Raw genomic sequence first — 16046 nt, 5'->3', positions numbered from 1 at the left:
AATATAGATGTGTCTCGACACCAAATGATATATGTAAATGAACATTAATAGCTGTCCATAACGGCGGAAAAGATGCAATCTATGCAGCATTTGAATAACAATGCCTTCGATAATAGCAACACAAACCACTAAAACTACAATCTGTAATGGGCTAATTGCATACATTTAGTCAGCATAACAAGGTCTCAAATTGCATCGTGCATCAAATGAATCCTCATCTAACCTCAAATCAGCATCTGCATGTGGGTCTTCATGCAAAAACAATTTGACAACATTAATTTAGAAAACTCCTAACTAGGGCTCTTATCAAAAATCAGCAGTTGGTTACCTAAAAAGAAAACACAATGCAATTGTACAATTTCCTTTCATATTTACCAAATTCGATCAGCATTCAAGGAAGTCTTCGTCTCACAGGTACCGGATTCGATCAGCATGGGATGGGGGCAAAGGGGCAGGGTGGACGGGGCAATTGCCTCACAGCGGCAAGATAAAACTACTACTTCATGCTAAGGGGCAAATCAAAGTTAAAGTCTCTAGGGCGAGAATTACTTAAAGTCTCTTTCTCTCGATTAGAGAAAGCATCAAAGTCTCATTCAAAATGGCGTCGCAGCAAGATGGGCCATAATGTCTGCAATGTCCTGCAAAATGGCGGGTATGGGGCGATGTCTCTCAATAATGGCTGGTAAAGTTCGTAATGGGCTAAAATGGCGGGCAATGGCTACTTTCTTCTTGTGCACCTGGTTTAAATAGACAACAGTTCAAATCCAGTAGGGTCTTCCATTGGAGGGTTCATAGGTTGGCTTCAAATTGTCCAATCAAAAACAACAGTTCTCAAGCTTCTACCTAGGCATACATTATCCTTGGAGTCGGGAACGTAAGTTGCAACATATTTTACCAATTAACTCACTTTCAGAGCGTCCATTGTCCGCACCTGCAGATTGACCTTGGAGCAAAGAAGAAGATGCCAGGCTGGCACGAAACCTTAAGATAAGCATGTGAACCGATCTCACTGGAAAAGTACAGCTTCAAGCAAGAATACACGTTTATTAGCACATTGGAAAAATACGAGCATCTAAACCGTGAGACAAGGCAACTAGGCCAAAGCCTCCACTAAAGTTATGCTAAGCTAAAACATTTCAAACAAGCAAATCATAGCACACGTTTACGATTATGTCGGATTAATACAATTCTAATACATCACGTTATATAAAGCACGCTTATAAATGTTGGCAAACTACTCTGAGGGCACATTTTGTCCCCATACAATCTTTATTAGTTCGGTTAAAGTCACACTTGATTATTGCAGCACTACGTTTGTGTGCTAATAAATGTAAAACCTTCATTTCTGCGTCATCAATCCCTCCTCTGATGACTACTTGTCATCACACAAAACTAATCCCACAAATTTTATTCCATTAAAATTCTGTCAGTTCTCTTTGCCTTTTAGTTCCCCTTGTCCTTGCTTTGTATTCTTCTGCCATTCTTTTCATCATTTTCTCTTCCTTCCTTCTCTTAATTTTTGCCATGATCATTAATATTCCTCTTTTTATTCCCCAAATTCCAAAGATGCAAATTAGTACTATTAGTATTCCCTGTATTATTTTTAGTAATATTCTATTCCAAATGCCACCAAGTCAATTTCCCACTGAAGCAAGTCCCTTTCCAACCTTCTCCCAAACTCCTGGTTCTTTCAATTCCTTCAAATCTGCACTCTCTTTTGTTAAATTAGCAAGCATTGTTTTAATCTTTGCACTGTTGTCTGGAATATACGTACAACAGTGGCGCGCACCAAGCATTTTGCAAACGCCGCCATCCTTTGCTAAAAGAATGTCTAGGGCAAGCCTGTTTTGAAGAGTCATAGCTCTTTCTGCTGCAAGTTCAGCATCCATCAGGATTGTAGCACCTGAAAACTTTGTCAACATGTTATCCACTATAGTAGATAACTTTCGTATTTTGATGGAATTCAACACAACTCCCAATGAAGGAATCATGGCTCCAAATATATCTCCTACCACAGCAGCTGCGGTCTCTCTTTTCTGGATACGATGGGATCCAGACGTCTTTGGAATCATCGATAAGTCATCCAGTTGATAAACCTTTGGGAACACTATACCCAAATAACATCTCCCCCACCATCCTTTTGGAAGACGATAATAGGCATTATGCCCACAAATGTAATATACACCTGGTATGACAGGATCAAGTCCGTTCAGCATGAATGTCCATTTGGCTTTAAAGATGAACGTATGTTTACATTCACTCGCTCCTACGAAAATGTTATCATAATAAGATTCACCTCGATATATACAAAATTTCCCTACATGCCAAGCATCTAAAGCTATTCTCCCTTGTGTCTTTATTGCAGCAAAAGCATAATTATCTACTGAAGTCCTCTTACTTAGCTCTTTTTCTAATTTCGCATTCATTTGCGCCCTTCTATCATCTGTGCGATCTAAAAAGCTTATTTCTACTGCAGATAGCGAGCAGGTAAGGTTTTCCCTATGTGCGTGAGCTGTTTCAAAAGGTTGCATTGGCTCGAAAAATTCCCTCATTATTTTAGCATCCCAATCTTTAGCAATCTGGCTTAGCTGCGTGATTATAGGAACATATGCAAAGGTAACATCATAATTCGAGTAAAAATACTGTATGTTGGTCTGACCATAAAATCTAGAAGTTACTATACTACATGTAATCCCATATGTAAGAGGCATGTGATGATAAGTCACCCCTTCCGTTACCGATGTCGGTATCTGTGTACACACATAACAATCTTTCGCATCCATAGTCTCAACATATTCTGTTAGCAAGCGATAGAAAACATTATACGAAAGCTCCTTTTTATCATGCAAGTGTCTCTCATCTAATTCTAGTCTTTTCAATGCAGTTAGTTCAGTGACAGTAACAGGAGCAAAAGTAGAAGCATCAATTTTCTCATTCTCACCCTTTCCATGCGTTGCAAGCACTATTGCCATTATTATTAGTACACATGCAATTATCAAGCCTATACACGCATATTTACAATATTTCACTCTACTGTTTTGTGTCATGATCTGTATAGAATCAGAGAGCTAGAAGCACCTATAAAAAGAAACGATTTAGCAATTTGTTACAAAGCTTAACGAGCGCAATGTTCACACAGTCTTCTTCAGGAGCCCAGTCACTTATCGGTTAGCAGCATTTGTCTCAATTCGGCATTTAACTCAATTCGGCAATAACTCAGTCTCTCTTTTTTTTTTTTTTTTCTTTCAGTTAGCAATGTTGTCTCAGATCGGGTTTAAGAGTCAATCAGGTTATCAAAGTCTTATCAAGTTAGCAAATGTCTCATCCGGTTTAGCAATGTCTTAGCTGGTTGTATCACGTTAGATTATAGCAAGCAATGTCATTTATCAGTTCTCTTTTTTTTTTTTTTTTTTTCAATCAACAGCGTCCATAAAACTTTTCTTTTCTATTGATATCTCTTCTTCTTCGTTCTCGAGGCTAAGAGATACAAATTCGTCAGTCCAATCGTCATTGACTACATATGCCCATTCTGGACCGGAATATCTCCTGTTTGGTATCCTTTTCCTTTTCAATTTTGCCTCTCTCTTTGATTCTGCCTCGCTGGTACTTTCCTCTTAGGCCAAGTCTTTTTCTTCACTTGAGGTTGGTACCACGACAGACACTTCCTTTCTTTTCTCTTTCACTTTTGGCCCTTCGTCATTCAATTTTTCTCTAGTTCTTAGTTTTACTGGCGATATACTCTGTCTTTTCTTTGCACTGTGTCCACTTGATGGACCTGCGATCTCTTCTGAAGAAGTTTGAACAGTTTCGTTCTGTTCTGCCTTGTCCCCTTGTTCTGGGGAGTCAATCACGTTTTCCTTTTCTTTTTCTGTACCGTCTGCTTCTGGGAAAGCCCTCCTCTGATCAGGCTCTCCTGCTTTTTCACCTCTTTCGAGCCCTTTGTCACCGTTATTTTCTTCAGGCTCTTTGTCACTTTCAGCTGCTTCAGGCTCTTTGTTACCTTCAGCTGCTTCGTCGCTGTCTGAGGTTTCTCCTTGGTCTTCCCCAAGTGAATCAGTTTCTTCGTCCTCAGAGAATATTTCTCTCTCCTCTATTTCTACCTGTTCGCTTCTAGTTCTGTTTTGCTCTGTCTCAGCGCTCGACACTTTGTTATCAGTTACTGGCAGTTTCAGCGCTTCAACTTCCTCATCTGTGGGACACAACACTTTCTTTGTGTGACTGGCGTGAATCCAGTTGGGAACCCCCGCACACTTCACAGCGGTAGTTGTCATCAGGATCACTTGGAAAGGGCCTTTCCAACGGGGTTCCAGACACGACTTCCTCACGTGCTTCTTTATCACGACCCAGTCACCTGCTTTCAGTGTGTGTCCTGGACCTTGGATCGGTGGCAAGGTGGTTGCTTCCCCCTGGTGAGAGAAAGAGCGAACCACGTCAGCCAGACCTTTGCAGTAGTCTAACACCATATCATCTGTAATATTCAAAAGCGCGTTTGCGGGAACTGCAGGAAGTCTCATGGCCCTGCCCATGAGAATTTCGTGCGGAGACAATCCAGTCTTTCTGTCAGGGGTGTTTCTCATTGACATTAACACCAAGGGCAATGCGTCAGGCCATTTCAAATTTGTCGATGCACATATTTTCGCCATTCTCGATTTCAGTGTACCATTCATTTGCTCCACCAGTCCTGAGGCTTCAGGGCGATAGCTACAATGCAGTTTTTGCTCAATGTCCAGCGCTGCGCAAAGTAACTTTATCACCTCGTTATTGAAGTGACTTCCCCTATCTGATTCTAAAGAGATCGGGAATCCGAAACGTGGTATTAACTCCCTCAACAATAGTTTTGCAACTGTAAGGCTGTCATTTCTACGTGTAGGGTATGCTTCAATCCAGTGACTAAAAATGCACACAATCACCAACACATACTTCAGACCTCCATGCACAGGCATCTCAATAAAGTCCATCTGCATTCTGCTGAACGGGCCACTCGCCCTGCCAATGTGGCTCGCGTTCACAACCGTTCTCTTTCCCGGGTTCATCTGCTGGCAAATGACACAACGATGGCAAACTGCTTCTGCAGCTTGACGAAATCTGGGGTTAAACCAATCAGTTTTGAACAATCTTATCATGGCATCTCTCCCTAGGTGAGCCTGCCCATGATAGAACCGCGCTAGCTGCGATAAGAGACAATTTGGCAAAACATATTTTCCCTCATTTGAAACCCATAACTCATCTGGTCTCTTGGTGCATTGTGACTTAATCCAGGAAACTCTTTCATCCTCCCTGACGCTATTCTGTAATGCTTTTAATTCATCCATTGTATCTACGACCTTTAAGGCAAATGCTTCAGCTGGTTCGAGCTCTGGTTCACTTATCGAATTCCATTCATCCCTGAGCAATATACAGTCCAAGGCACAAAATCTTGCGACTTGATCCGCATATGCATTTCCCAGGGAAACATAGTCCTGTCCTTTTGTATGAGCACTACACTTTACCACTGCAATTTCGGCTGGCATCTGAATGGCGTGTAACAATTCCCTTATTCTCTCCCCGTTTTTCACTGGGGACCCTGAAGAAGTCAGGAAACCTCTCTGTGACCATAACTGCCCAAAGTCGTGCACAATTCCAAACCCGTACTGACTACCAGTGTAAATGGTAACCTTCATCAATGTGGACAGTTGGCATGCTCTTGTAAGGGCTACAAGCTCTGCTACTTGGGCAGAATAGACTCCTTGGAGCCAGGACGCTTCCAAGACACCTGTTACAGTACATACAGCATATCCTGCTTTCAAAATTCCCAATGCATCTCTTAAACATGACCCATCAACAAAAACAATTTGGTCATTTTCATCAAGCTTAGTATCCTTAATGTCAGGTCGGGGTTTTGTGCAAAATTCAGTCACCTGAAGGCAGTCATGCTCGACGTCTTCAGCGTTCTCAATTTCAGCATTTTCTCCTGGAAGCAAGGTTGCTGGATTCAGCGTAGTGCACCTTTTCAGCTGCACATTCGGTGAGCCCAGAATTATTGTTTCATACCTTGTGAGTCTTGCTCCAGTCATGTGTTGAGTTCGGGAGCGGGTCAAAAGTATCTCAACTGAGTGAGGGACCATGACTGTTAATGGGTGTCCCATCACTATTCCTTCACTCTGAGTGAGGCTGATACCAACTGCTGCTACGGCGCGCAAACACCCTGGAAGTGCTGCTGCGACCGGATCCAAAGTAGCCGAAAAATACGCTACTGGTCTGTTTATGCCACCATGGGCTTGGGTCAAGACAGACAAAGAACATGCATCACGTTCATGACAAAACAATGTGAAAGGCTTTGTGTAATCAGGCATACCTAAAGCTGGAGCCCAGCACATGCATTCCTTCAATTCAATGAAAGCATCCATCTCATCTCCTTTCAGCTCAATTTCATCCAAGGCATCCTTCTGGGTCAGTTTCAGTAAAGGCTTTGCTAGAGTCGAGAAGTTGGGAATCCACTGGCGACAGTAGCTCACCATCCCCAAAAACTTCCTCACCTCCCTCCTTGTCTTTGGTGGACTCATTTGAAGTACACTTGTTATTCTTTCCTTCATTATTCTCCGTGACCCTTTCTCTATTTGATGACCCAAGTATTTCACTTTCTTCTGACAAAACTGCAACTTTGAAGGAGACACCTTGTGTCCATTCCTTCCCAAATGGTTCAGTAGAGCAATGGTGTCGGCTGTGCAGCCACTTTCTGTCTTAGATGCAATCAGTAAGTCATCAATGTACTGCACTAGGGTTGACTCGAATGGCAATTCTAACGCTTCCAAGTCTTTCTTTAGAATCTGATTGAAAATTGACGGTGACTCAGAAAACCCTTGAGGAATTCGACACCAACTGTAGACTCTGTCTAAGAATTTGAAACAAAAGAGAAATTGGCTGTCCTCATGAAGAGGCACCGAAAAGAATGCTTGTGACAAGTCGATGACTGAGAACCACTCAGCATCGCAAGGGATTTGAAACATTATCACAGCTGGATTCGGTACTACAGGGCAGCATTTAACTATGATGTCATTTATTTTCCTAAAGTCCTGCACAATTCGGACCTTTCCACTCGGCTTTATTAGTCCCATGATTGGTGAATTACATGGACTGCTTAACACTTCTTTCAGTACTCCCTGTTTTACAAACTCGTCAATGAGTTGGGCGACTTTCATGAGGGTGTCTTGTGCCATGTGGTATTGTGGGGTCTGGGGAAAGGTTACATTGGGTTTTACGGTCACTTTCACTGGTTCCACTCCTTTCACCAATCCCACTTCCTTTCCTGTCATATCCCACACTTCCTTTCCGACTGTTTCCCGTAATTCAGCTGGAATCTCTTCTTCAGTTATCATCGGGAAAAGGTTAATCAGAGGATATTCCTCATCGACAGTTTCCATCTCATCCCCTTCTACACTTTCCTCTTCTTCCCCATCACTGTTCGTCTGAATTCTAATTCCATCGTCCGAACACGTAATTGAACATCCCAATTTGCACAACAGGTCTCTCCCTAACAGTGCTATCGGGCTTGAGTCACATACCACAAAATTATGTAACCCTTGATAGTTACCAATACTGACTGGTACTGGATCTGTGATTGGGTTCGTCAGGTGCCTGTTTGCTACTCCCACTACTTGAACTGTCCTCCCTGAGAGTGGCAAATTTGGTACTTCAATGCTCCTAACAGTTGAACGTGTGGCTCCTGTGTCAACTAAGAATGAAACACGATGACCCATGACTCTTCCCTCTACATATGGACCCTTTTGATCAACTTCCAGGGATGCTGCAAGCACACAATCTCCCTCCTCTCCTGAACTTTCACTCTCCCATACATTGTTTATTCCATTCTCACTGTGTAATGGGAACTGTTGTACTGTGCCATTTGTATTCATCACCTGACCCAAGACCTGTGGAGGAACCATCGCTTGCTGCTGATTCATTGGTGCCAAAGGTATTTGCATTTGCTGATTAGGTACCATGGGAAACTGCTGCTGCATTGGCTGCATTTGCGTCATCTGCATACGGGGCATCTGCATCTGCTGCGGCTGCATGGGCTGTAATCCTTGCAGCTGATTTATGGTCTGCAAATTTGGGTTTGGACCTCTCATTTTCGGTCCCCTCATTGTCCGGAATGCATTGACATCATTGTTTTGCTGACCAACACCTGCACCTTCCTGCACCACCATCGGACACTCGCGTTTCCAATGTCCGACGATTCCGCACACGTGACACGGCATCACCCTTTTCATTGCCTGCACACCATTCGGAGTCACAACAGTGTTCAAATCCGGACCATTACTCCCAAAGCCTCCTCTGCCTCTGCCTCTCGCCTGTGGCTGAAACACCATATTTCCCTGCGGCTGCGGCTGCGGTACCTGCTGTTGGAACCCTTGCAACCCTTGCAAACCTGTCTGAGCTGCTTTAAGCTGCATCATCATCACTTTCTCTTTCAACCTTTTCTGTTTCACTTCAATTTCGTCGCTACAGTATTTCGCATAATTCAACACCTCATCAATAGGTTTCGACTGCCAGCAAATCAAATGCGTCTTTATCATCTGACTTATCTCTGGTCTCAGCCCTTCCACAAACCTAAATACAAAATGAAGCATGTCCTTCGCCTCTATTGTTTCTGTGCCACTGTAATTCTTGAACGCCTTCAACAACCTCTCATAGTAACCATGAATCGACTCTTTAGCCTCTTGGGAAGTTCGATCGATCTTCTGCCAATCCACATTTTTCGCGGCAACCTTCGTCTTCAAATGCTCAATCACCTTATAGTACAAGCTCATCACCATAGGTGATGGTGCACCTGTATCCCTGTCTCTTTCTGGTTCACTTGTCGGCCAACCTACAGCCCTTTTACAGTCTTCCCACAAATCTGCCGGAACCACAATCTCAAAGAGGGTGTTCAGGTCTTCCCAAAGACATTTCGCAAGCTTCACAAACCTATCAGTCTGTTGATACCATTCAATTGGCTTCTCTCTCAGTTTGGGAAAATCATCCGTAAAAGACTGAATATCGCTTCTGTGCCACGGTACATGTATCAATTTTCCCCCTGCTGTCTCCCTCATTGGTAACATGGTTATTGCATCATTACTCTGTGGTCTTTTCTCCTTATGCTCTGGGACACTGTCTTTCTTCTTTTCCTTTTTCTTTGCCCATCTGCTCTCCCATTTGTCTAAGCACCCCCACATTTGTGCACTCTGCAGCAATTCTCTAAGGTGCGTTTTCATGCCTGCTGACCTCATGTGTTCAAAGTCTGTGGTCCCGAAATCCAATCTATAGCTCCTGCTCAAGTGTTTTGTCTTGTCTATCTCAACCCAGTTTTTGTCAGCTATTTCTTGCAACCTTCTATGTACCTTGTTCACTTCTCTCGTAATCCTGGGACATAGATACCTCAGCTCTTCTTCCGAGTAGGACTCTAACCTATTCAACCCCATAGTCCCTTCCACCAATTCTTCTGCTTCCATGTTCAACCTGACTCTATTCAGATAGTCTTCTCCCTTCCCACTGGCTGAGCTTTGTGTGGAATTCAGACTGTTGAACCACTGTGTCAGCTGTTGTGCATTCAACCCCATCAGTGTAGCATTTGCATCGACTGCCATTGATGGTTGCGGCAACTTTTCAGTGTTCGATGTTAGCGGTATCATCAGTGGGGGACTCGACCTCACCACTGTGGACTGAGCACATATGGGACTAAACTCCATCAAGGACCCAGATCCAGTTGGCAGAGCCGCTATCGGAGTTGTCTCTGGAGTGTTTTCTATGCACCTCCTTTCCGTTCCACTCTGCACCATTGATCCTTGACCGCTCATACCTAAGTTAGGCTGGGTGTACAAAGGTACCGGTGGACCTACAGTAATGGGTAGGGTTATCGCATCTGGGTTCTGTCCATTTCCCAAGTTCTGAGGCATGTTCATTCCCACACTATGGGTCATCATTGCCGGCATGCCCATCTGACTCCCCGTCATCTGAGCATGTGCCGTTCCCCCCTGCATCTGCTTTTGAGGCATCAAAAGCTGGGTTGATTCAGCTTGTGCCAATGTTGGGTTGCGACCATTCTGTACTCCCATTACGGTTGGATCTAGAATCATTCCCGTACTGTTGTCACTGCTGTAGTACCTTGGGACCTGCGGCTGATAATTTTCTGCTGGTTTCAATATAGGCACATCTGGATATATTCTCCTAACCTGCGGTATCTGCGGGGTAAACAGTAAACTCGGGTCCTTAGATCCCGATGGCGTTTCTGAATTCGGAGTTTCATTATTCTGTACCGGTGCCGGAGGGGCAGAACTGGTACTTGGACATTGTCCACTCGCTGCATAGGGTGGTGGACGGTCGTTCAGCAATTGGGTGATGAACTCCTCATCCTCTGACTCATCTTCTCTATCTTTGGAACACCTCCTGTTTGTCTTACAGGTAGCTTTCTTGCCTGTCTCCTCTTCTTCCTCAGCAATTGCGGGGAACAATTTTATCCCCTGCAATATATCTGACCTCCACACCTTCTGTGCATTGTCCCACCTAGCGTCCGCTAGTGTCTTTTCTACCTTTCTTATCCTCGTCTCGAACTTCTTTTGCTGTTGCTGTCTAGCCATTAGTTCCCAAATCGCTAGAGCCTCAAACTGTGCTGGCCTTGGAGGTACCTTCATGTCGTACATCGCGAATCTCAAATTCTCTAGGATCCTTATATTGAATGTCCCATGGATCGGGAACGCTACGCTCCCATGTTTCTCTGTCAGTTTGTGCCATTGCTTTAGCCAAAGGCATGGAGCTACCCCTTTTTCCTCCATTACAATGTAAGCTGGTGTACCTTCGGGTGGCGTCTCCTCTCCTACGCTCGCTTTAATGTAAGACTCTCCCTTCATCGCACTCTTTAATGCTTTAAAAAATGTCATTTTCTCGTCTTTTGTTTCACAAAGTTTGTAATCAATAAGATGACTTTAATTCCCGGAATACTCTTTGCCTGCCTTTCCCCTTCCAATCGAGCCCCACGGACTGCGTCCAATCCGTGCGCGACCCTTCTCTGCAACCAACCTATCCCAGCGCGGCTCCTAGTGACGTCACACTCACACACACTGCGGCTGACAAAGCCTCGCGGCTCGTCCTCCTTCACTCAGCTCCTCTTGTAACAATTTCTAGCATGTATCGCGAGCAACCAAAAAATATAAAACAGATCTGTCGGTTTACTACAGGAGGGGTAACACAATCGCTTTAGGACCTTAGGGATTTTTCACTAGCCTCGGCAGTTATTCCATCTTTCTCGGCCCCCACTTTCGCAAGCAAATCTGGCCCGCAGACTCTGCTCTCAACTTGTCAATGATCTATTCTAGTGCACTTAGAATTTGTCAAAGCCCGAAGTCGAAGTTTCTTTCACTCCCTTAACACACGTACCGACTTGTTGACCACGCCCGATCAACCTATTAAACCGACCAGACCACAACATAAAACAAGTGTCTCATACACTTTTCAACATACTCCGGAGTCTCTTGACCTCGCAGGGCCCGTCTCAACAACAACAACCACGTGGACCTTTTTCTGCACAAAGCGCCACATGCACATGAAGTTCGACGACTTCCCTACTCTCACACTCGGAGTCGCACCTCCGCTATTTTCTATGAAGTTCGACGACTTCCCTACTCCTACACTCGGAGTCGCACCTCCGCTATTTTCTAAAATCCTCGCAACCTTTTCACACAATCTGCGGCAATAAGCTGTGCAAGCGCAAAACCCTAACTTCACTCATACCGTCACTAGTACCGCCAACGCCGATCTCACACCTCCATTCTCTCCATTCGCAAGCTCCGAGATCCCGGGAAAGTCGCGGGGGACTTAGCCCATCATCATTCTCTCAATCTGTTTTACCCAAGAAAAATCTAATTCAACTTCTCGAGCGGGATCCCAAAAGTCGTAACCGTTAATTCAACACCATGTATGTCTCGAGTGGGGTCCCAAAAGTCGAAACCGTCCTCTGCTACCATCTACTGATAGAGCGTTCCAGCCTAATAAATTACCTGTATTTGGACGCTCTTGGGCCGATTAATCTTTTGACCAAGTGGGGCTCTCTTCACCCGAGAGTAATCAATTTAATCAAATCAATAATCAATAACGAACATAAGCAATACCCTGATCAACATAACACTTCACAATTAATCCAGAAAACATTTCGGCGAAACCATGACCTTTCGGCCATGAATAACCACACCAGTTTATTCAAAGTTAATGAATTTATTTCCCTATATTAACAAAGCTAGCACGATATAGATGTGTCTCAACACCAAATGATATATGTAAATGAACATTAATAGCTGTCCATAACGGCGGAAAAGATGCAATCTATGCAGCATTTGAATAACAATGCCTTCGATAATAGCAACACAAACCACTAAAACTACAATCTGTAATGGGCTAATTGCATACATTTAGTCAGCATAACAAGGTCTCAAATTGCATCGTGCATCAAATGAATCCTCATCTAACCTCAAATCAGCATCTGCATGTGGGTCTTCATGCAAAAACAATTTGACAACATTAATTTAGAAAACTCCTAACTAGGGCTCTTATCAAAAATCAGCAGTTGGTTACCTAAAAAGAAAACACAATGCAATTGTACAATTTCCTTTCATATTTACCAAATTCGATCAGCATTCAAGGAAGTCTTCGTCTCACAGGAACCGGATTCGATCAGCATGGGACGGGGGCAAAGGGGCAGGGTGGACGGGGCAATTGCCTCACAGCGGCAAGATAAAACTACTACTTCATGCTATGGGGCAAATCAAAGTTAAAGTCTCTAGGGCGAGAATTACTTAAAGTCTCTTTCTCTCGATTAGAGAAAGCATCAAAGTCTCATTCAAAATGGCGTCGCAGCAAGATGGGCCATAATGTCTGCAATGTCCTGCAAAATGGCGGGTATGGGGCGATGTCTCTCAATAATGGCTGGTAAAGTTCATAATGGGCTAAAATGGCGGGCAATGGCTACTTTCTTCTTGTGCACCTGGTTTAAATAGACAACAGTTCAAATCCAGTAGGGTCTTCCATTGGAGGGTTCATAGGTTGGCTTCAAATTGTCCAATCAAAAACAACAGTTCTCAAGCTTCTACCTAGGCATACATTATCCTTGGAGTCGGGAACGTAAGTTGCAACATATTTTACCAATTAACTCACTTTCAGAGCGTCCATTGTCCGCACCTGCAGATTGACCTTGGAGCAAAGAAGAAGATGCCAGGCTGGCACGAAACCTTAAGATAAGCATGTGAACCGATCTCACTGGAAAAGTACAGCTTCAAGCAAGAATACACGTTTATTAGCACATTGGAAAAATACGAGCATCTAAACCGTGAGACAAGGCAACTAGGCCAAAGCCTCCACTAAAGTTATGCTAAGCTAAAACATTTCAAACAAGCAAATCATAGCACACGTTTACGATTATGTCGGATTAATACAATTCTAATACATCACGTTATATAAAGCACGCTTATAAATGTTGGCAAACTACTCTGAGGGCACATTTTGTCCCCGTACAATCTTTATTAGTTCGGTTAAAGTCACACTTGATTATTGCAGCACTACGTTTGTGCGCTAATAAATGTAAAACCTTCATTTCTGCGTCATCGGGTGCTTATGATGTGAGGTAGTAAGGTTCTGCGAATGTTGCTGAAAGGTTCTACGTATGCTATGAGAAGGGTCGCTCTTGCCACACCCGACCCTCTGCCCAAAATGCATTTGGTATCTCCATTCCTACCTCCTTTTACCCTACTAACCCATACTTAAAATTGCGTAACAGCATTAGAGTTATTTTTTACATGTATGGGGATGTTACGCAGATCAGACCTGGATCAGACAATGGATGTGGCATTCCACAGACATAAATCCATCACAGCATCGCCCTTCGTCATGTCTACAACTCAACAGTGGATGGGTGTGCATTTTCTCAAATTCAGTGCTTCAACGGCTGAGTATTTAATCATAACAGATACAAGGGCCACACCCCCGCCTACTATTGTGTCCGTTTAATGGATCCGTGTCCGGTGATGGCGCCTTTACAGTTATAGCTTTGAAGGAATGGAATAAATTACCAGTGATCTCCGTGCCATCCCTCATCTACTAAGCTTCAAAAACTTTTGAAATCTCGTCTAATTTGCAATCCTTCACTGTTTATCTGTTTTACTTCACTCAGATTTTAGGGCCACGAACCGATCTATACCTGCGCTTTATGAGTAAAAACAACACTATACAATCAGTGCTTAATTTGTGCTTGCTGTTTCCGGTGCTGAGCACCGGCTTTTATTTTTGAGGGCCGGGGCTTATTCTTCTGCCTCAAGCATTTGCTGCAAGCAAAAGACACATATGGGACAGATGGAGGAAGGGAAAAACGAAAAAGCGTCACAATAGGGAGAAAGCAGAAAGCTGTAAGAGTGAGCTGAGGGAGCAGGGAGTGGCTTTAAATGTATTGAAGAGGCCCGAGATGGGTTCAGGATTACGCCGCCTCAGTATTCCCTGTTCACACATTTAATTGCAGCAGCCGCAAGTTCACCTTTTTTTTTTACAAATTAAGCACTGTATACAATGCAATACTCTTGCTTTCTCTACAGGTTCCCCTGTGACACCATCAGCAGTTCGAGGAGCTGTGGGCCAGTCCATCACACTATTCTGCACTTACCCCGTTATGAGGTGGAGTGACGTCTCCTCCATGTGCTGGGGACGTGGGCGCTGCCGTTATTCGGGATGCGGCACTGAAATCCTCCGCACAGACGGCTGGAAGGTGACATGGAGTAAATCCACCAGATACCACATGAAAGGAGACATCCAAGGCGGGGAGGTGTCTCTGACCATTGAAGATGTGAGCACTTCAGACACTGGGACATACTGCTGTCGCGTGGAGATCTCAGGCTGGTTTAATGACCTTAAACACATGCTAAATTTCGAGGTGGATCTAGGTAGGTCGAGAACCCCTTCGGAGTAAAGGTCAGTGGAGTATCTTGTGGGTTTCTCTCATTATTTATAATAATGTGTCTTCCATATAGTTCTGGTGGGGGGACCGTCCATCCTTCCTGTTCAGAGAACCCTGCAATTACCAGCGGTGTTTGCAAAGGCGCATCACTGCCTCGCCACAGCTGCAGCATGCGTTCTTTCATAGAGCACTAAATACAGGAAGTGCTGAATTCCTGATGTGCCAGTAGTCTTAAGAGCAGCTCTCTTCTGTAACTCATTATTTTTTATTTGTAATGAGGCATTACGTTTTTGTGCGCGTCAGTTCTTTTCTCCTATTAACTTTCAATGGTGGTGCCCCACTTCGGCCCTATTTGACTGTTTTTCTTTTGCTCACTGTGACGAGCAGATATGCACTTCTGTCTTAGTCTAAAAAATCTAGACAGGTTACGTTTCTTAGAGTAAAATATTTCAAAAGATGGGGGTTGAGCCAATATTAACAAGCACTGGCAAGACCGATAGGGCTCACCTTTTAATGGTTGTTTTCGGACATGAATGAATACGTGCATTAGCGGATGCGTTGTCAAGACTGATGGAATGAGGAAAAAATAAAGATAATTTATATATATATGAAAGTGTACTTGGAATTGAAACAACTTTTTAAACTTTTTTTGATTGTAAACTTTATAATTCTAGAATTTAATACAAACTATAAAATGTCTTTACTTATTAAATCTTTGCAACACATTTTTATTTACAAAAGTGCAAATACATTATTTTACATCAAGGAATTTATACGTTTTAAAACAGGGATACCAAAGTACGGCCCGCGGGTCTCATGTGGCCCCTCTGACCTTTACATGCGGCCCCTCGGGCAACAGGAGCACTGGGCAGCTGTTTGCTCGACTCCACACTAACAAAAATATGAAATACACACACAATCATTTATTTCAAACTTAATTGGTGTTAAAGAAAGGATGTAACTAGGGACTCCTGCACTGAACTTTAGAAACACCTTCATTTTTAAAGACATCTTGCAGCATAAGTGTAAAACTAAGACAGTCTCTTCAAAATTAATTAAGTGTATTTAGTTAACATGCAGAATCTTTTCGCCTTAGTAC

At 43.5% G+C, this 16046-nt stretch overlaps 1 protein-coding gene across 1 annotated transcript in view; it reads left to right on the top strand.

The window, feature by feature from the left end:
- Window positions 1–16046, top strand: part of LOC138246987 (hepatitis A virus cellular receptor 1 homolog) — a 178489-nt gene that overhangs the window by 78994 nt on the left and 83449 nt on the right. Inside the window, exon 2 of the mRNA XM_069201736.1 lies at window positions 14589–14933. Coding sequence (XP_069057837.1) covers window positions 14589–14933 — 345 coding nt within the window. The remainder of the gene's footprint in view (window positions 1–14588; window positions 14934–16046) is intronic.

Source organism: Pleurodeles waltl, chromosome 7, assembly GCF_031143425.1.
Source record: "Pleurodeles waltl isolate 20211129_DDA chromosome 7, aPleWal1.hap1.20221129, whole genome shotgun sequence".
Lineage (NCBI taxonomy): Eukaryota > Metazoa > Chordata > Amphibia > Caudata > Salamandridae > Pleurodeles > Pleurodeles waltl.
The sequence above is the reverse complement of the archived record's forward strand: the minus strand, read 5'-3'. Positions and strand labels throughout refer to the sequence as shown.